The following is a 21591-nucleotide window of genomic DNA, read 5'->3' as shown; positions in this document are numbered from 1 at the left end:
CCCCCATAGTCTCACTCTGTGGCCTGGACTTGCTTTGAACTTGTAATGTCCCTACTTCAGCCAGCCTCCTGAGTAGGTGGTGTTATGAGCATCTACAACTAATACTTGATAATTTCTGTAATTTGAATATGTAATCGAGGTAAATTATTTGGGGATTTTAAATGATTTAGAGGTTGTGGTCTCACATGATGGACAAAATGTTCAGAACACTGCTGCAAGTTAAAATTGAAAATACACTGGGTAAATGGTTGATGTTTAGGGATAAAGTCATGATGACATAAGGAAAGGTGCTGGATGTAATGGTCTGGGAGACACTCACAAGCTGCTATGCAAGCATTTTTGGAGGGAACTAGTCTATATATAATATATATTATTCTATATATAATATAATTTTACACACACACACACACACACACACACATATATATGAAGGCAAGTCATAACGTATCAGGACCTTTAAAAGGTCAGGAATAACTCTTATTATTCTCCCATCAGCTAGACACCATGCTTTACCAACTAGTTAGCAAATCTGTGAGCTCTGCATGAGAGTTTTTATAGCAAAGCCAGACAAATGGCCCATCCTGAGGAAGGTGGAAGGGGCCTCCGGAGAGGAAAGTTGTAGTGTAGCATAAAATACCTTTATAAGTTTCTGTCAAGGGCAGCTTTTAAAGCATAAGAACCTTCACATGCCGTTGCTGATGCTCAACTTTCCAAGTGTCTCTTTGACATTCTGTTCTTGTTTTAATTGCAGAGTCCGAACCCACCACTCACCTTTAGCGTGAAGACACACGACAGAATCTATTACATGGTGGCTCCTTCCCCGGAGGCCATGCGGATCTGGATGGATGTCATAGTGACTGGAGCAGAAGGATACACGCACTTCCTGTTGTAATGAACTCTGGCAATGGTCCACTTCAGGGCAGACCGCAGTAGTCTCTCGCAAGAATGAAGCCATATCCTGTCTCAGATGGCAAGGCCCAACAGACGTCCCTTTAGCTGCGTGCACTCAGAACTCTTCATACTGGGAAGCCTTTTGTACAAAAGAAAGCAGGACTCATGATGACAGAACTGCAGCTCCCTTGACAAACCAAAACCAAAACACTATTTTCATAAGAGCATCATTTAGATGCGAGTTTCTCATACACTCTTTTTATCAGCTGATGTTGGTTAAATACACTGAACGGTTTACACGATGTCTGTAAATATGTACTTAGAAATATACTATTTTAGCACCCAAATCATTACCATTGGTAATCAGCTGCCTTCTTTGTAGGAAGTAGCATTTTATAAAAATTAGCAAATAATAACTTAGAAAGCAACATATTTTAGACATTTTGCCTTAATTTTTAAATACTGCCCCCCAAACCAAAGACATGGCTTGCCTCCTGTTTAACATCAGTGTTATTCTCTCAATACTCTTTAAAATGGTATTGTGATGTCAATTCTGTAGTGCCTCCCATCACAGAAGCTACTGTGCACCTATAGTAAACCAGGTTCATAAAAAAACTTTTTAAAAAGGAAAAAAAAAGCTTCTTGTTTTTAGAAAAGGCCATCTCAGAAAACAGAAACCTGCAATATCTGGCAGTTGTAATTAAGGAGAATGCTTAGTGGGGGAAGCCTGTTCTGTTGAAGATGTGCTCATTCCTGGTGCTGAGAATAAAAGCAACCAGACTGCCTGCTTCCTCGTGCTCATGGGGCAGAGCTGTTAACTGCACCCTGACATGGCATAACTATGAAGCCATCTCTGGTTCGCTGAAAAACAGAACCATTCAAATATCTTTATTTTGAAGATAACCAAAATTCAAAGTAATGTTCTCTATGCTATATCTTTTTAGTTCTATCTCTACAGATAGCCTTGTTTCTAGAGCTATTTTTTTTTTATTTTAATGAAGTGACTTCGGGAAAGTCTCTTTATAATCGTTCTCCAAGTGCCATTTATTTTAGTTGTTGTGTTTTGTGTTTGTAAGTATGAATGAACTCTTTCCGAATACATGCCGAATGGATAGAAGTAGAAAATAATGCCATTACTTACTTGTACACGTGAAATGATTAGAAATGTCCACAAAACTTTGTCAAGCCTGACTGGGTACAATTTTTTTTTAAACTTACAGTGTACTTTTATACCTGTATACATGTTACCATTAATAAGATTTTGCAACTGGATGATGCCAGGTTTTACTTGAATAATGAGGAAGAAATATCATGACTGTAGGAAGTATTTTTTCAGCTGTGATTTCTGCAGCAGTCCCCTTCAACTCTTGTGATCTAAAACATTAAAATGTAATTGCTAAGATCTGGTCGGTTAATGTAAAGACACAGCTTTTCTGTACTGTACTTTTCCCATAGGACAGTAAGGGTATTCTAATCAGTTTGCATGTCTGAACCTTTTAGATATGTGTGCTAAATGTATTGAGTTTGGATTAAAGTGTTGACCTGATTTCACATTTGAAAGTAATCTCTCTCTCTCTCTCTCTCTCTCTCTCTCTCTCTCTCTCTCTCTCTCTCTCTCTCTCTCTCATAACCTATCTATAACATAACAAAGGATGAACTAACCAGCAAAAGCTAGCAGTAGAATCTACATAATGGTAGATATGCACTGACATTGATTACATTCCTATCACTGACAAAATGAGGTAAACGCTGAACATTTTACATGTCACTCTCATCCGTTTGTATTGATTAGCTATTGCTTCCCTAAAAGGTGCAATGCAAACATGAAGGAAAGTCTGAGGCTTCACTTGGTGGGGACCTCTTCCGGGTGTCAGACAGAGAAGCTGCCTTCAAAAAAAATGTCCTTTTACTTTTGTATGGTGATGAAAGAAACAATGACCAAGAAAAACCTTCACAACTGTTTGGCTTCAAGCTCACTACTGTCAGGGAAACTCTTTAGACAGTGCCACGAAACCACTTAGGTTTCTGATTTGTTTTGCTGGTAAGAGTGGATTGAGAAAGGAATCCATGGGTTCCCCCTTTTATGTGTATATACAGTACTTCCTTCGTTAGGATAAATCACAAGATTTTTCAAATTCTGCTACATATAAAGTACAAGGAGACACTCAAAAACAGAGTGCAGAAAGGGATGCAGGCCAACAATATCAAGGATAAGTTCGTGCTGTTAAGATACCCAAATGAGGTAGAATTCATTGGATAAAATTACCTTTCTGACTCAGTTCTTCGGCATCTCTATCCATCCTGGTCCTATATCCGAACTGGCAAAATGGGTGTGTGCAAACTCCCATTTTGTTCCTGGCCATGGATCATACCAATGACTTGAGAGACACTGACCAGGAAACAGTTTTGTTGACACGGAGCTGGCAGGAGGAAGCAGAAGAGCTTTCATTCAGATTCCATGGGATTTGTGGGAGTCTCATTTTAGCATATCCAGGTGGGCATCTGGCTACTTCATGCAATAATGAGCTCTCTTCATGTTTCGATGCTGTTCACAGTCATGAGGAGTCCCTATAACCTCAAAAGGGAACATACAGCTATGCTCTGTTCCTCAATGTCTTCTCATGTTTCCAGGCAAAGATGACTTTAATTAGATAATTTAGGAATGGGGCATAGGTAAGTGAAGCAAAACCAAAATGATTTTTTTAAAAAAAGATCTATTTTGTCTTTATTAAGCTTCTCCTGTGTGTTCTAACAGATCATGTTCTCAAGACTTCAAAGACATGCCTGGCTTTAACTCTGGTACGGATAACTGCTCCCAAATCTCTAAAGGGATAGAGTCCAAGTTTGTTTCTGTCGTTGTGATAAATGGCATGACCAAAGCCAACTTAAGGGAGAAAAGAGTTTATTTAGCTTACAGGGCACTGAGGAAAGCCAAGGCAGGGAATCATGGCAGAGGCTTGAAGCAGCGACCAAGGAGGAATATTGCTTACCAGTTTGCTCCTAGGCTCACATTCAGCTGCCTTTCTTAAAACAGCACAGACACACCACCAGGAGATGTACCGCCCACAGTGGGCTAGGCCCTCTTACACCTCTTACATCAGTCAGCAATTATGAACATGCCAGACAGATCTGATGGACATGGGCATTTGTCAGTTAAGGTTCCTTCTTCCTAGATGCTCGAAGCTGACAAAACTAACCAAGACAGTGACATGGTTTTACCTGAAGTATTGCACTAGGTACAATAATTTCAACCAGAATACACAAGATAAGGTATATACACTGATACTTGACCCCTCCCATATTATTTTGAAGGATGTCAGATTCCAGAGATCCTAGTATCACAGTTTGTTTAATTACAGCCATTGATTGCTCCCTGCCTTGTTTTTCATCTTAAAATAAAATGGTGCTATCTAAGATAAACACGACCTTCGGAACCCCTGTTCTTTTTATTTAGGTCAGTCAGAAGCGCTGGGTGGTAGTTCAAAGAGTACCGGGAATTATGCGCGTTGTAACAAACATGACCGGATTGCCTGACAAAAGGCTAGTAGCCACTCGCCTAGCAGCCCTGTGTCTCCAGTATCTTTGCTTGTGGCTGCTCCTCATTTGAATTTTTGGCAATCTGCCGAGTAAATGTTTGTTTGGGGGAGAGCAATGAATGCCCGATGGTTCTCCAATGATGTGAATTTCAGATTAAGGTCGCCTCTTGGAAACCTTGCCCGCACAAGGCTGAAGCGCAGCCTTGGGCACTGGTAAAGCAAGAAGCCTCGCAATTCTTGTCACGGGTCTTTGGGTCCTCGGGATGATAACATGGTTTCCCTTCTATGAACGTTCAATTCGGCCCTGGCTCCTCGCCGAGATTTCCGCAGCTGACTGTGAAGAAAGCCGGCCAAGGCCGCCCCAATGTCACTAGCCAGACGCCCTTTGGGGAGATAAACAGACTAACAGAAGGAGGCCCGGCAGACACCCCCGTGCGCCTGCGGCTCGGCTCCAGACGCAAATCCCGCGCGACGCAGCGTAACACCCCCCGCCCCCCGCGCGCGCGCGCGCGCCCGCCTTCCTGCGGACTGCGCATGTGTGACCTCGGGTTTCGCCCCCCCCCCCATCCGCGCGGGCCTGTGCCGGGCCCAGGGGCGGCTGGGAAGATGGCGGCCTGGGTACCCTGTCGGAGGTGGGCATGGGCGGCTGTGTCCTTCGGCCGGCCCCGAGGCCCCATCGCGTCGCTAGCTCGAAAGCCCCCACGGGCTTGGTGGCTGCCAGGTTAGTGTACGTGAGGAAAGCGGGGCTCGGGCTCGCCCGGCTTTGGTCCGGTGCCCGCCCGCCGAGAGGGGCTTGGCGCTGCATTCAAAACTGTGTGGCTCTCTGGGCACCCTGAGCACTTCTGGGGAGGGCTGGCAGAGGCGGCTTTCTGCTGGGGCCCTGGGCCGTTCTTGGAGGTCCTTGAGTGCGATTTACACAGCGATTTAAGGAGCGTTTGCGTTCTCTGAATCAAACGCCAAGACCAGAAAAAAATAAATTCAGATATGCATGTGATGTATTTGGTTATTACCTGCCTCTAGAGCTTTCCATACCGTTGTTTTGGTAAATGCTTAGCCCTGCCCATGGTTGACTTGAGGAAACATACAGAATGAGGCATGTTCTTTGTATGTGTAGATACCATCTTTGGACCTAATATCTGATTTTTCTTCTCAAAAGAACTGTAATTGCTTTACAGTCGAAACCAAAATTTGGATTACTATCACATACACACAATATATGATTTATATATTAATATATTATATTTAATATGTGTGTTATATATGAGCAATATATAATATAAACATATATATACATATTGTTATCCTTGAATGATATCATGGTGTGCTTTTCGCTCCTTGCCACACAGCTGTTGACAGATGCATAGTATTTGGAATAGTAATGTCATTATATAAAGTAACATGATTTTAACGTATGTAACCAGTTTAACTTTCACCGCACACCAAAAACAAAGTATTATGTAACCTCAGCAAACTATGGTATGCCAGTTCGTTAACAAGAGTAAACTTCTGTTATCTCTTCAGCAATGTTTGTTGACTATATATATACACGGCAGGCTTTCAGCTGATCCATGTTATATAAAAATGGCTTATAGATTGAATGTTGCATTATTAGCTCACAAACATAAATTCAGTGGTCACTGCCTAGGATGCACTTCATGTGTTAGGAAGTAATGTGTGGAAGGAGATAAAAGGATTATTTGAGTGTTTAGTTAAGGAAATGGGAAGTGAACATTGCTGCTGATACAGACTATTGACCAACAGACCGATCCCCAGTAGTTTTTCACCAGGTTTTAACTCAGCATATTTTCCCATGCTCTGAACCTTTGAACCTAGCTGACAGGTAAAGGCGATAGCATAAAGCTTTTGATTGTTCATGTGTGCTTGGGGAGTGTGTGTGGTTTGCTGGTGTTTGTGACACACGGTTTCACTGTAGAATCTCTGTGTGCAGTGTAATAATAATCTTACTGTGCAGAAAAGGGTGACCTGGAACTTTTAGCCATCACATACTGCCTGTGACTCGTGAGTGCTTACTGTCACTCTAGACTTTCTAATAACTGACAAAATACAAACTGGACAAATTGAAAATGGGAAAAATTTTAGCAGTACACATGAGAGAGATCAACCACAAGTCATTTAATGGTTTTTTGTTTTGTTTTGTTTTTTGTTTTTAAACAAGGGCTAACAAGGATAGCTCTGCAAGTAAAGGCACTTGTCACCAAGACTGGCACCCTGGACCTACAAGGTGGAGGGAGAGCCCATGTCCTGAGTTCTTCATAGATGCATAGTATGTGTATATGACACTAAATAAGTAATTTTTAAAAAAACTTTTAAAAATAAAAGATTTATTGGTTGGGAAAATGACTGTTCAGAAATATTCAAGCCTGTCTTTGGAAGGAAGAAAGTGTGATTTTTTTTTTAGTGTTTATATGGCTTTGATATTTTTAATGCTGATTTTATATTGGGGAAGTTAAAACAATGAACTGGAGTAGCCCTGTAAGATTCACAATTTTTCCTGTTATATTTAAATAACCCTTTGTGTATCACCTACAGAAAAAACAGCCAACAAAAGTAAGCACAGCGATTACAGAGTTGTATGAGAAGAATTTTTCCCAGAGTGCTGCTTGATCCAGTATTGTCTTTAAAGGAACAACCTTTTGAAACTCCATTTGGTAGGAAGTTGCGGTGGCTTCTTCTCTGTTTCCTGGCATTCCTGGGGAGAATTGCTCAGGGCTTCTGCCATCATTGCTTCCTTGCTAAGTGCTTTCCCAACTCAGGAGTATTTTACATCTGCTTCCCAAATCATGGCATTGTGGGTGCCTGCAGCTTTGCCAGTTCATCTTTGAAATAATTTTGTAAAGGCAAAGGAAAGGGAAAGACAGACATGCATGCACTTCTCTTCCCCCACTTATATGACCAAAAGTAGAAAATGTAAAATTCTTGAAACATTGTTAAAACAAAACAGAAAGAACCCTTCAGGGAGAGGCAAAGTGGTGTATTTAAATCTAAATGTTAAATGCTACTGTCCAGGATAATCACGTGGTGCCAACATGAAGATTTTTTTTTTTTGTTGAGCCCGTCTTTTGTTTCACTGAACTTTCTGCCTCATTGTGTACTTTGGAAAAGTATGATTGGTCCTTCTCTAAGAAAGTAAATTTTGATGAAACGTTAAAACATACTCGAAGTCTATTTTGATTTTCCTATCAATGAGTTAAAGTTAAGATTTGAAAATATGATTTTCCAAAATTAATTTTCAAACTATAATTCATGCTTTGTGTACTTTGTTTAGCTTGCAGACAAAAGGTATCGCTCTGTTTCCTTAACCGACCAGACCTTCCAAGCCTGGCTTATAAGAAGCTAAAAGGCAAAACCCCAGGAATTATCTTCATCCCGGGCTATCTTTCTGATATGAATGGTAAAAAGGCACTGGCAATTGAGGAGTTTTGCAAATCTCTAGGTCACGCCTGTATAAGGTAGGAACAATACATATCAGAGAATATATTACCATTTAGCATCATAATAGAGCCAACTCAAGTAAATGCCAGCGTTTTAGTAGATGAATTTACTTCAGTAGTGTATAGACTTTCATCTTGTAGTTTAGGGTCTTTAAGGTCTTTGTGCCATGCTGGCTAGATTCGCAGAAAAGGGTACCGTAAGGGAACTATCAACTAAGTTCTAAACATACAGTAATCTGTATGGCAAAAACATATATGCTCATTGAGTTTCTTGTAATCGCTTGTGTTGATGGATTTTCTACTAAAGACATAGAATTTATTTGATCACTGTTTTATTCCTTTCTAAAATAGATATTTAGGACTGAAAGTATATAGCTCATGGTTAGAGCTTGTGTTTAGCATAAAATCCTGGATCCAATCCCTAGCACAACTCACACACAAAAAAGTATTTTTAAAAGTAATATAACATTATTAGATTGATATTGTGTAATTTACATTTCTGTTTTTTTTACTTACATTATCTAAATGTATGTGAGCATAAACAAGGTTTCTGTTTAGTTAAAACTTAATTTCATATTTGTTTCTTTCTTTTCACTCAGATATCTTAATAAAAATGTATTCATATAACAAAATTTGTTAGGTTTATCAAATTTTTTGATATTTTAATTTTAAGAAGGGAATATAGTTTAATGGGGAAAACATTGACATAGAATTGAAGAAATAAGGATTGAGGGCAGAATTCTTTCAGTAACTGATGAAACAAATCAGTAACACACAGTAGACACATGTTTGTTATCCAAAAAGAGAAAGCTGGACCAAAGATAATTTCTGAGTTTTTTTCCTAGTGCTCACATCTTAAAAATCTATTCATTTAAATGTTTAAAAAGGTCTCATTAATATTCGTTCAGTAATTCTAGAAAATACAGCTCCATATAAAACTTTTTTTAAACAAAGGTTATTTATTTATTATTTATACAATATTCTGTGTGTGTGTATGTCCTCAGACCAGAAGAGGGCACCGGACCACATTACAGATGGTTGTGAGTCACCATGTGGTTGCTGGGAATTGAACTCAGAACCTTTGGAAGAGCAGGCAGTGCCCTTCTGAGCCGTCTCTCCAGCCCCTCCATATAAAACTTTTAGGCATTATCTGTTCAGTATAGTTGCAGAAATGTTGTCTTTCAGAGGGATTTAGTCTAATTCCTTTGGTCAGACTAGCAAATTTATTTATCTCCATTCTCAAATATATTTTAAAATCTCTTGATTTAACTTACTTTGAAGACTAAAGCTTCATAATATATTAATAGTAAAGCATTGTACTTGCCCTTAAGCAAGGAATGAAAATATTTGGAGGTTATTAGGCAGAAGTACTCATCAGAATGTGATTCAAAAAAGAAGAAATTACCTAAGGCGAGAGACACTGCGGAGGGAAATGGATGGACAAGACAAGGAACTCTGAAAGAAAATAAAGATGTGGGTAGAAGGGCAGTTCTGTCTATGGAGAGAGACCTCTGAGGAGAATATTCAAACAATCAGAAATATTGCTGTCATTGCTTTTTTTGTCTGAAAAATAATTTAATAAAGAAATGAGCATTTTAGGACTGAGCAGATGGCTCAGTGCATAAAGCGCTTTCTGCGCAAGTGTGGGCTCTCTGAATCCAGAGCAAGGTGGGTGTGGCCGCCCACCAGGAATCCCTGGTACATTTATAAGGCAGAGAAGGGAATCTCCTAAGCAAGCTGGTTAGCCAGACTAGCTGCAAAGTGAGCCTTTGGTTCAGTGTATAAGGTGGAGAGTGATCAAGGAAGAGACTGGATGTCAGCCTCTGGCCCCTGCAAATGTGTGCATGTGCTGTGTACACCCCCACACATGGAAACACAGCAAAACATACATAAAAATAGAAATCACTATTTTACTAGTTCTTGAATTCCATTTCAAATTGAGTTATAGCCAGTTCCAGGCATAATGTAGTTTTCTGCATATTGGATGCTATATAAATATGCATTTATGAACTATAGCCCTTTCACCACAGATTTTTTTTTTAATAAGTTCTTTTTGTGTAGCATTATAATAGTGGTGAGTGTAAAGCAGCCTTCCAAATGTGTGAGCATGACCATGCATGCTTGTGTGCATGCATGTGGAAGCCAGGAGACAACCTTGGTTGTTATTTTTCAGGAGTCATTCACCCTGTTGTCAGAGACAAGGTTTCTCACTGGTTTGAAGCTTGTCAAGTAGGCTAGACTGACTGGCCAGGGAGCTCCTGGGATCCACCTGTCTGTCTCTCCAGCACAGGTACTGAATGAGGAAAGTTCTCCAAATGAAGGGAGGTGACTTAAAGAGTGGTGAGAAGTTTGGTGGGGAGTTTTCTAGGCAGTGAAATAGCATGCAAAAGCTCATAGTTATAAAGGGGTTCAGCCAGGAATTGGGAGTAGTTCCAAATGACTGGGGATTTTGATAACTTGGGGACATGATACGGTACTTCATAATTTATTGAAGAAAAGGTAAAATTCAGAGATTAGACAGCCTTTGAACTTGGATCCCTAGGAAAATTTAGAAGGAAGAGTTCATGATGAAGTTGATTCTAGTCGTATGTAGCAGTAATTGCTAGGAAGACAATAAGACATTATTAGAGCGTAGAGCTGTGAAAGAAGCAGTTTTAGCGTGGGAATGATGAGAGCTTTTCCTGAGCTCCAGTGTTTGAGCTGAAGGAGTGAGTGATTCGAGGGATACCTAGTGGACATCTGGAGGTAGAGGTATGCCAAGCAGAGGTGAAAGTCCATGATGCAGGAATGTGAATGGCTCACACCTCTAACTTCAGGAGTGACAGAGAGAATTCAATGGGAAGGGAAAGAGAGCTCTGGAAACTGAGGTCAGAGTGGTAGTCAGGGAAGTATGGTAAGGGCTTTGAGTTTTATTAAATATACAAAACATGTATGCTGATATTTCATTTAAAAGGATCATTCTGACTGTGGAAATAGGCTATGAGGGTGAAATACAGCAATGACAGTTGAGATAATAACGTACTAAGGGTAGCAGTAGAATAGGTAAGAAAGTGATTGACGTGAGAGGTACTTGGAAGGTACCAGTAGAGTTTGCTAGAATGCATCTTGAGTGATGTTCTGCTGTGGTTTTGTCACTGTAGTAATGAAGAATGTCCTACTTTGCTTTAAAAATCAAAGAAGCAGGCATGGACAAATGTCCACATACAGACATTTAGGTATAAATATATATTTTCCCTTCTTCCAGGTTTGACTACTCAGGAATTGGAAATTCAGATGGTAACTTAGCAGAATGCACAGTGGGGAAGTGGAGAAAGGATGTCCTCTCTATACTTGATGATGTAGCTGAAGGGCCACAGGTAACTGTTTTTGCTAAGTAGAATGATTTTTGACTCTAGTAATATTTGATTTGTTTCTTTAAGTATATCAACTGATAATATTTTGTCAGTTACGATTTTGATAAACAAATTTGATTTAAAATTGTTCTATTTTACTTTCTAGTAAGCAATAAGCACTGCTCATTGAACAAAGTTTGTTTTCAAAGTTCTATATTATAGATATAAGGGCTTTGCAAAAGTTATATTGGAAGGCAGAGGTAGGCAGATTTCTAATTTTGAGGCCAGACTGGTCTGCAAAGCAAGATCCAGCACAGCAAGAACTACACAGGAGAAACAAAAAAGAAAAACAAAGAACTGTTACAGTAGTTATAATTGAATTTTACTTTGTGTTTCATATTAAAAGTCTAGGATCCACATGGATATGTAAAATACAAAGTCCATACATTTCTGTTCAGCCATTCTCTTTATAGACTAGTATGAGAATCTTGTTGAAAGCCGTCCATATTTGTTTTTAGATACTGGTGGGATCTAGCCTTGGTGGATGGCTCATGCTGCATGCTGCAATTGCACGGCCTGAAAAGGTCGCAGCTCTTATTGGTATAGCTACTGCTGCAGACGGCCTGGTGACACAGTTCCGTGCACTTTCTGTTGAGGTAAGTCATGAGCCGTTTGGCAACCCCAGTGACTGCCTTCTGACATTCTTCTGCCTTTTCTCTCTGGGCTTATGCACTGGCTGTGTCTATCTTACTATAGTGACCATCTGTCTTTGCTGCTCTTTTGTGCAGTCTCTTGTCTTTTCTCATGGCTCCTTGTAAACATTCTGTCAAGTCATGAGCCACATCATGAAGTCATGCTGCATACTTTCTTTTTTAGCTTGATTTTCTTTATTCCATTTACGTAACAAACAAAAAAGATCCTAGCTCCCTATTAACAAGTCAGATGTTCCCATAAACATCTACAGGCCCAGTTCCAAGAGGAAGATCACTAAGACTTGCTAGTGAACTTGAGCATCAAGTTCAGAGGTTAGACATAGCTGCAAAAGGACTGAGAGTGGAGAATGATAGAAGACACCCCTGCCCCTCTCCTGACCTTCGTGTGCATGCGTACTGGTACATACAGCAGACGGGCATATACATCAGCAACACACACAGTGCTTTTTTTTTTTAAGTAAACCAGCAATGGGTAGTGTTCCTGAGGAATGTCACCTGAGGTTCTACACACTTGCATATAAACTTAACCTCATGAGAGTCCTGATAGTTTCTGTCAGAGCTGAGCTACAGTGTCAGTCTTCCCTGTACTTGTCTCTGATATCTGGATTTTTTTCACTTGTTTTTTCTCATTGCTTAAGTTTTTCCTACTGTTTCTTCTTTGTGAATCTGAAACTGACCCATTGCTTCATGCTCTTTGTTGCCAGTCTTTCTCTGTCTGACCAGCCAGCTCCCAAATAAACTACATGGAGACTTCTTATTAATTATGAAAGCTCAGCAGATAGCTTGGGCTTGTTTCTAACTAGTTCTTATAACTTCATTTATTCATTTCTATTCATCTGTGTGTTGCCACATGACTTGTGGCTTTTACCTCTTTTCTTGCATGTCTGTTCTCTCTGCCTCCATCGGTGACTCTGCCCTCTTCTCAGAGTTGTTGCTGCCCCGAAAATCCTGCCTGGCTATTGGCCGTTTAGCTTTTTGTTAAACAAATCAGAGTAACATTTCTTCATAGTGTACAAAAAGATTATTCCACAACACCTCTTGACCTACCAATGCAATGCTTTTCATGATAGGAAATTTTCTCAAGGATGTTATAGCTCGAAAAGGAGTTCCTTAAACACCTTTGTTTGTTTGTTTTGACTTATTGTAAATTACAAGATCTATGCACATTTTTTGCACATACATGTAACTAGATTGTTCAGCATGTGGATAAGGTAGAAATTAAAAATCAATTGTAAGATGTCTTAGGTGGGGTTAGTATTGCTGAGATAAAACTCCATGACCAAAAGCAACTTAGGGAGGAAAGAAAGGGTTTGTCTCAGTACAACTCTCAGGTCACACTCTGTCACTGGGAGAAAGTCAGGATAGGACCTGAAAGCAGGAACTGAAGCAAAAGCCACGGAGACATGCTTCTTCCTTGCTTGCACTTGGTGTACTCATCATACTTCCTTAACAATTCAGGACCTTCTGCTTAGGTTTGCCACCAGCTACGGTGAGCTGATCATCAGTTATTGATCAATAAAAGGCGCTACAGACTTGCCTGTAGGCCAGTATTAGGGAGGTATTTTCTCAGTTGACAGATCCTCTTCCCAAATGACTAGCTTTTGTCAAGCTGTTGCAAAACTGAACAGCACAGAGGAAAGTACAGGAACACTGAGAACACTGCCTCCCCATTCATCACTAGACCTAAGGTGTCAAGAGAGCCAAAGTGGGAAGCTTTGCCAACTTCCCAAAGCTTAGGGCTATTATGTGCAGAGTTTCTCATTATTATCTAGGAAGAACTGTCTGTGATCACTGTCTTCTTCATGTTTTAGAGGATCTCAAAGTTCATCGGCATTTGGAATCTAAGCAACTAAAAACCATATTGCCTTGGTAAAGTTTCTTCTTAGAGTATAACTCATGCATGTATACTATACAATTTCTCTTATAGCACAAATTCTAATTGGTATTAATAATAAAAGCCCCGAATTAGATATAGGAGCTAATGCTGAAGATCAGAGAAGTAAAGCGGCCAGCCCCTAGTGATGGAGGAAGGTCATTGCCTAATAAAGAAACTGCCTTGGCCCATTTGATAGGCCAGCCTTTAGGTGGATGGAGTAAACAGAACAGAATGCTGGGAGGAAGAGCTCTTACGCCTTAGCTCTGCTCTCTGGGGCAGATGCGATGAAGCTCCGACCCAGGATGGACGTAGGCTAGAATCTTCCCAGTAAGTGCACCTTGGGGTGCAACACACATTAATAGAAATGGGTAATCAAGATGTAAGAATTAGCCAGTAAGAAGCTAGAGCAAATGGGCCAGACAGTGTTTAAATGAATACAATTTGTGTGTTGTTATTTCGGGGCATAAGCTAGCCAGGCGGCCGGGAGCTGGGTGGCAGGAATGCAGCCCGCAGCTCCCACAACACCCTAGAAAGTTCTCACTTCTACCAATGCTTAGACCAAAGGGAAGATACTGACCTCAGACTGCACTGCTCCTCAGATTGCCTATACTGCATTGAGCTCCTGTCTCCTGCCTTATAGCCCTCTCTCCACCCAGCCGTTTCACTTCTCTCTCTACTTCCCTAGTTCTGGGATTAAAGACGTGTGATTCTAAGTGCTGGGATTACCTTTGTTTGATCTCTGTTTCTCTTTTAGACAGGACCAGTTTTGTGTAACCCAGGGTGGTTTTGAACTAACAGATCTGTCTGTCCCCTGAGTCCTGGGATTAAAGGTGTGCCACCACTAACTGGCCTCTAGTGGCTTAGCTCTGCTCTCTGATCTTCAGGCAAGCTTTATTTGTTAAAAACAAACAAAATATCACTATATTCTCTTGGTAATGCTATCTGACTTATTGCCAAACTTTTTTAAAGTTTAGTTGGAAAAAACTTTGTTCTTCAAATGAACTATATACCTTCAGTTTGAGGCCAGATAACAAGTGGGGATCAGGGATGCTTAAAATGAAACTTAACTAATTGAGTATGTTCATAATTAGCATAGGTGGAACAAAGTTTTCATTACTGGAGTACAGTACAGTGTTGCTTGAGAATAACTGGTGTGGGAAGTTGTTCTGTGCTTTCATTGGTTAATGAATAAAGCTGTTTTGGCCTGTGACTTAGCAGAATAGAGCTAGGTGGGAAAACTAAACTGAATGCTGGGAGAAAGAAGGTGGAGTCAGTGGACGCCACCTTGTAGCCACTGCCACAGAAGACAAACATGCCAGAGCCTTGCTGGTAAGCCACAGCAACATGGCGATACACAGATTAATAGAAATGGGCTAATTTAAGATATGAGTTAGCCAGAAATGCGCTTAAGCTGTTAGCCAAACTATGCAAATAATATAGTTTCTGAGTGATTGTTTCGTGGACTGAACAGCTGAGAATGAACAAGCGGCCTCCGTCAAAAGATACCTGTCATTTTTGCTTTAAAAGCTTGTTTTGCATTTGTGATACTAACAAGATTTACAAAATTTTATGGATTTTTTTTCAATACTCTGGAAATAGGAATTTATAAGCATTTAAAATCTTTTTTGGAAGTTTAAAAAACATACATGTACTAAATAAGTAAAAAGCATAGAAAACTATGTAAATATATAATTGATAATATGTTTTACATGTTATAAACTTTAAAAAAACATTTGGAAAACTATTGGAAGAAAATAAATTAGAATAATAATGAAATAGCCATAAGGTGGGATTTTAGTGATTTTTAATGTACTTTTATGTGTTTTCTATTTTGCATAGAAAATTCCAATTTTTGAAAAATTTTATTTTTAACTGTGTGTGTGCGCCAATGCATATGTGTGCAGGTATGTGCAGTTAGTGTGGTGCCCATGAAGGCCTAAAGAGGATGTCAGATCCCTTGGAGCTGGAGTTACGGACCATGAGGTGCCCATTGTGGGTTCTGAGACCCCAGCTGGGTCTTATGCAAGATCTGGAAGCATTTTTAACTGCTGAGCCATCCTTCCAGCCCCAAAATTCCAATTTTTAATTAGAAAAATTATTTAACACAAATAATATAAAAATGCTCAAATAATATGTTAATGTTTTATTTTATCAGACTCTATAGAAGTATTGTTGTTTAGCTTTCATGAGTATTTCTAAGGCTTCTTAATGTGTTATCCAAAAACCAGTAAATTTTCATCCCTAGAATGTTGACAGATAGAAGCTATGCAGCTTTAAAACTTTCTTTCAACCTAAATTACGTAATTGTTTTGAAATTTCAAAAACAATTACTCTAAGATTTGCTTTGTATAAACATCACTGTCTTGGGACTAATATCCAGAAATTGCTGTACTTTTCTCCCCTTCCAGCTTCCCTTTCAAGTTGGGGTAAAGTAGACCTTGATATAAGAATGTGTATGGGGGGCTGGAGAGATGGCTCAGTGGTTAAGAGCGCTGGCTGCTCTTCCAGAGGTCCTGAGTTCAATTCCCAGCAACCACATGGTGGCTCACAACCATCTGTAATGAGATCTGTCACCTTCTTCTGGCATACAGGCATACATGGAGGCAGAATGTTGTATACATAATAAATAAATAAATCTTAAAAAAAAAAACTTGTATGGTAGGAAAATCTGAGTTTGAGTTTGATTGCTAGGTCAAACAGTTCTGTCTTTGGACATTGAATATGACATTTAACTGTAAGCCTTATTTCTTTTATAAAAGTAGAGTAATTATGTGCCTTGCATGCGGTAATTAATTTTTGTTTTCTTTTGATGGGTTCTCTCTATGTTACTCTGGTTGGCCTAGAACTTGAACTTTGTAGAATAGACTGACCTCCAACTGACAGATCCACCTGCCTCTGCCTGGTACTGAGATTAAAAGTGTGTGCCCCACCTGGCCCAATGTTTGATGATCACTCTTGTTGCTCCTGTGTTGCCTCTCCCCTTTTCCTTAAGGACTGCCTTTCTCAGACTCTCAAGTCTGCTACTGGGGTTATTTATATTTATGTTTCTATTTTTCCCCCTAGGCGCAAAAGGAAATAGAAGTAAAAGGGGAGTGGACCTTACCATCTATATACAACGAAGAAGGATTTTACCACATTCCATACAGTTTCATTAAAGAAGCGGAACACCACTGCTTGTTACATAGCCCCATTCCTGTGACCTGCCCTGTGCGCTTGCTCCATGGCATGAAGGACAACATAATGCCTTGGCACACGTCTCTGCAGGTCGCTGACCGAATTGTCGGCCCAGATGTAGATGTCATCCTTCGGAAACACAGTGACCACAGGATGAAGGAAAAAGCAGATATTCATCTGCTTGTTTGCACTATTGATGACTTGATTGACAAGCTGTCAACTGTAGTTCACTAGAATCACACTTGGGATATGCACTCTAATGCACCCAGAAGATTCAAAGAATGGTAGTAAATCAAAGACCCATATACATTAGGGTTTATCTCTTTTATTTTGTAAATATCCAATAAGTATTTATTTAATGATGTCTTTGCACAGCTACACAAATTGTGACAAAAGTATTAGCTGCTGTTTGGAAAATTTTTTCCTTCCTTTAATTGTTGATATTTTTCCCATTAAAGCAGTACCTATTTTTTTATTCAAGAGATATTTACCTTTCTTATGTGTACTTTAGCGGCGCCAGCACTTATGTTCCCTTCTACCACAATAAAGCTTGAATATTTTGTTTTTTGTTTGGTACCATTATATATGGAAGTTTGTAAAATTCTGATTTTAAAATGCAACTCACAAAATAGAGGAAGATGTGGTGTAGGATATTCTTCTGTCTATGTGTTGCTTTCATTGGTTGAATAAAGAAGCTGCCTTGGCCCTTTGAGGGGGCAGCCCTTAGGTAGGCGGAGTAGACATACTGAATGCTGGGAAGGAGAGAGTGAGAGAGAGCCGCCATGGAGATGCCAGGTCAGACATGCTGAATCTTTCCAGATAAGCCACGAACTCGTGGTGACATACAGATTATTAGAAATGGGTTGAATCAAGATGTGAGAGTTAGCCAATAAGAGGTTAGAGCTTATGGGCCAGGCAGTGATTTATTAGTACAATTTCTTTATGATTAATTTGGGTGTAACCTAGCTGGGTGGCTGGGGCAAAAAGCAGGCCCTCTCTCCCACAACAAAGATGTTTATTGCAATAAATTTTAAATGATTTCTAAAATGTCTACAACATAATATAGTTGGAAAAAATGAGGATACCATGCTATATTTGAAACTAAAATTACTATTTAATTTTTTAAGGTTAACTTTTATAATGATGTTAAAGGTATTCTTGACTTTTGAGTTCTCATTTTTATGGGAGTTGTCCAGTTTTTAACATTTTTCTAGTTTACATGTAAAAAAATGGGTATTATAATTTCTGACACATCTGTCATGTCATTGTACCTCACTCATATACATCCCACTGCTCTGCCTTGTCTGCTCTGCTCTGTCTGTCTCACTCTGCTTTCTCCATGCCTTTCCGCAGGCTCCTGCCCTGAAGTCATGTCTGTGTGAGAGACAACATGAGAGTTCTCTTTCCCTCTCCCACTACCCTTCCGTGCTCCCCTTCCCCCTTTAGACCCTTCTCTGTACATAGTCTATTTTCTCCAGCCATCTCATGTGTATTTAAATCTATATTCTACGTATGAGAAAAAACACACATTCCATACCTAATGTATTCACTTTACAGAACCTCATTTCTACCCATTTTCCTGCAAACATGCCTTCTATTTAAATGGTATTCACCTAATAATGCATTTATTTCTATAGAATGGTTGGTAAGACTGAAGTGAAAAAAGTGATCCTTTTGTATTAGTCCTGTTTTCGAGAATACTTTCTACCAGTCTGCCTTAAGTGTAAAGCCGTGTGATTACCTGAGTTAGAAGTGGCAGAAGTGTGGTCAGTAAAGCAACAGAAAAGCTAGTATAAAGCATGCTTCTTAATAGCCACTGGGATACTGATATTGATATATATTAGCCTTTATATTAAGTTATGGTTTTTTTAGTTACTAATTTTGGCTAGACTGTAGTCTTCATGAGTTATGTCTAAGTTATTAAGTTGAACACATGACTAGTAAAGTGAGTATATAAAGACTTATAAACGAGTGAGAGTCAGCAAATGGTAAACCTGGTTCAAAGGACAGTTTAAGAAATGACTATTTATAGCCATTGGAAAAGGTTGCTAAAATTCCTGTGCAGGAAAGTGGTAGAGCTGCTGGGTAGATCCTCCTGAAAAACATACTTTATGAGTTGGCTGTTGGCTGTCTGGGAACTTGGGTTTCAGGGACTCCCACTATGGCCAGCACTGATCACAGTAGCTCTCTACATTAATTCTAAACACTGGTTTGTGCTGAACCCTGCTTTCTTCCCAGGTGCCCAGAATATTGGTATATGTGGAGAGGGGACTAACTCTGAGTCATTTGATAAAAGCCATTGACGCTGACTATTAACAAGCTTCCTTGTGGACAACATCACATGAGCTGTCACAGCTCTTTGCTGGAGACCCAGTTTCAGCCTGAGTGACTCCAGTATGGATTCTTGGAAGCTCTCCCCCAGTTTCCCTGGACTTCACCCCATGTGCCTTTTTCCTTTGCTCACTCTGCTTTGGATCCTTTCATTCAAATCAGTAGTGAAAGGAGCTGTATGGTGAGTTCTGTGCATTCTAGCAAGTCTGCACACCTGGGGTGGTCTCAGGACCCTCTGATACCCATGCAATTGAACTCATACACGATTATCTCTTCACGCGGAGAAAAATCAAAACAACAAAACATGAATCCTGTGATCCTTGTTTCCTTGAGCTAGGAGTGGGGCCATTTGGGGACACCTTTGGCTAGACATTGCTAGGCATGAAGAGTATTGGAAAACCGAAAGGACAAGGTCCCTGCCCATTGGAGTTCTCTAGGGTTAAGCAAAATTGTAATGAAGTGGCAGAGTCAGCATGTGTCAATGCTGCAATAAAATCCAAACTAAGACTGGCTGCATCCCAGCACATGGACTAATCTGTAATAGCAGATTTCCCTAGAGCTTCAGTTGTCTCATCTGCAAAATGGTGTAAACCTAGATAGTAGACAGAACTAGTAAAGATGCATGACGTGTTTAGAACAGTGATGTGCAAGAGGTGTGATATTCCTGATTTTGTCTTCTGCACGGAATATGGTCCAGTGAGGAGCTGATGGACATCAACCCATAATGCTATGAGAAGAAAAGAGCTAAGCAAGGAAGCCAAAGGATATTTCCTAACAGAAAGATCCTAAATTGGCGTATTTTTGTCATGTATGTTCAAATAACCAATGACTTACCTCCCAATATTTGTTTTTACAGAAGGAAAATCTCTTAGAATTTAGTTTGGCAGGAGTTATCATAACAAAATTCAAATGAGGTTAACTTGGTGTTTTCACCACCAAATGGAACTTCTAACGTGCCCAGTGCTAGGAATAGGATGCAACTAAAGGAATTGTCGGTCAAAGGAGCCCCATGGAAATCCTCAGACAACTCAGGCTATTGCCAACGCTATACTACAACCCATGGTAATGCCCCATTGCTGATGACAACACCTACATAGTTCATTGAACATGGAGAAGTTGAACTGGCTCCTAGCTGGAGCCTTCATCTCTACTGACTCATGTTTGTGGTACTGGAGGCTGCGCTGCACACTACCAAAATAGGTAAACCATCAGCCCAGCTACAAACCCTGTAAATTACAACAGTGACCTACCTACGTGATACACTGGGACCATAGTGGCACAAATGTGGGAGTAACCAAGTACTCTGATTGGACGTAAGGCCTATTCCAAGAGATAGAAGCCATGACTAACACTGCTCAAGTGACCAAGAACCTGAGACTACATAGCTATATGTCTAGGGGAAAACCAAACTATTGTTCTGCTAAAGGAACATAGCAATAAAATGACTCCTAATGACATTCTGCTAGTCCCATTGGTAAGTGCTCAGCCATCAGCCGAGAAGCTTCCACTTCCAGTAGAGAGTTACTATTAAAGAGACCAATACCTGCACAATGTATAGAGAGTAATAGATTTTAGAACACTTAGTCCTAAAATGGGTGTCTTCATCAGACCCCTCCCTTCAGAGCTTGGGCAATTATTTGGAAGAGGAGGTAGAAAGAATGTAAGAGTCAGAGGGAACAAATGACACCAAGGAGACAGTGTTTTGTAGGCACAGTAGGATTGGCTTATATAACAACTTAGAAACCATGGTAGTATGCACAGGGTCTCAGCACTGGGTAGGTGGGAGAGGAAGTGGACATGAGCTCTCATTCCTAACCAAGAAGCTGTCTTCAATTGATAACTGATTGCAAAGGAAAAATCCATTTTCTCCAATGGAATCTCACTGGGTATGTAAACCACACTTAAGCATAGGTCCTAATATTCTTTTTTAAAAAATGCTGCAAGATCCCCGTGGCAGTAGGCAGCAGAAATGCTGTAGGTCCCAAATGGTGGTAGCGGGCCATGTGGAGGCAGGCAGCGGGCTCTGGGAGCAGCCAGTCCCAGGCAGAAATGGCTGCCGGTCCCAGAGCAGTGGCCTGAGCGGTGGTGGCGGGCCATGTGGCAGCAGGCAGTGGGCCCCAGGCAGAGACCGCTGCTGGTCTCAAAGCAATGGCTGGTTCCAGGCAGGGAGACACATGGCAGGCGGGCAGAAGACAGAAACATGGATAGAAACGACATGCAGTGTGAGGTTGAATGTTTATTCAGGGAGTCATGGAGGAGGAAGGGTGAGGGGGGACAAAGAGAGAG

The 21591-nt window shown here is 40.3% G+C and overlaps 2 protein-coding genes across 2 annotated transcripts in view; both read left to right on the top strand.

Moving 5' to 3' along the window:
* Nucleotides 1–2437, top strand: part of Phldb2 (pleckstrin homology like domain family B member 2) — a 222830-nt gene extending 220393 nt beyond the window's left edge. The window contains exon 20 of the mRNA XM_026786135.1: nucleotides 752–2437. Coding sequence (XP_026641936.1) covers nucleotides 752–892 — 141 coding nt within the window. The 3' untranslated portion in view covers nucleotides 893–2437. The remainder of the gene's footprint in view (nucleotides 1–751) is intronic.
* A 2579-nt stretch (nucleotides 2438–5016) lies between these two features.
* Nucleotides 5017–17556, top strand: Abhd10 (abhydrolase domain containing 10). Its single transcript, XM_005345033.2, has 5 exons — nucleotides 5017–5148; nucleotides 7714–7897; nucleotides 11124–11235; nucleotides 11730–11867; nucleotides 16864–17556. The coding sequence occupies exons 1-5, from the start codon at nucleotides 5034–5036 to the stop codon at nucleotides 17206–17208; spliced, it is 894 nt and encodes a 297-aa protein (XP_005345090.1). The 5' UTR covers nucleotides 5017–5033; the 3' UTR covers nucleotides 17209–17556.
* The last annotated feature ends 4035 nt before the right edge of the window (nucleotides 17557–21591 follow it).

Source organism: Microtus ochrogaster, chromosome 2 (assembly GCF_000317375.1).
Source record: "Microtus ochrogaster isolate Prairie Vole_2 chromosome 2, MicOch1.0, whole genome shotgun sequence".
NCBI lineage: Eukaryota > Metazoa > Chordata > Mammalia > Rodentia > Cricetidae > Microtus > Microtus ochrogaster.
This window is presented reverse-complemented; position numbering and strand designations above follow the sequence as displayed.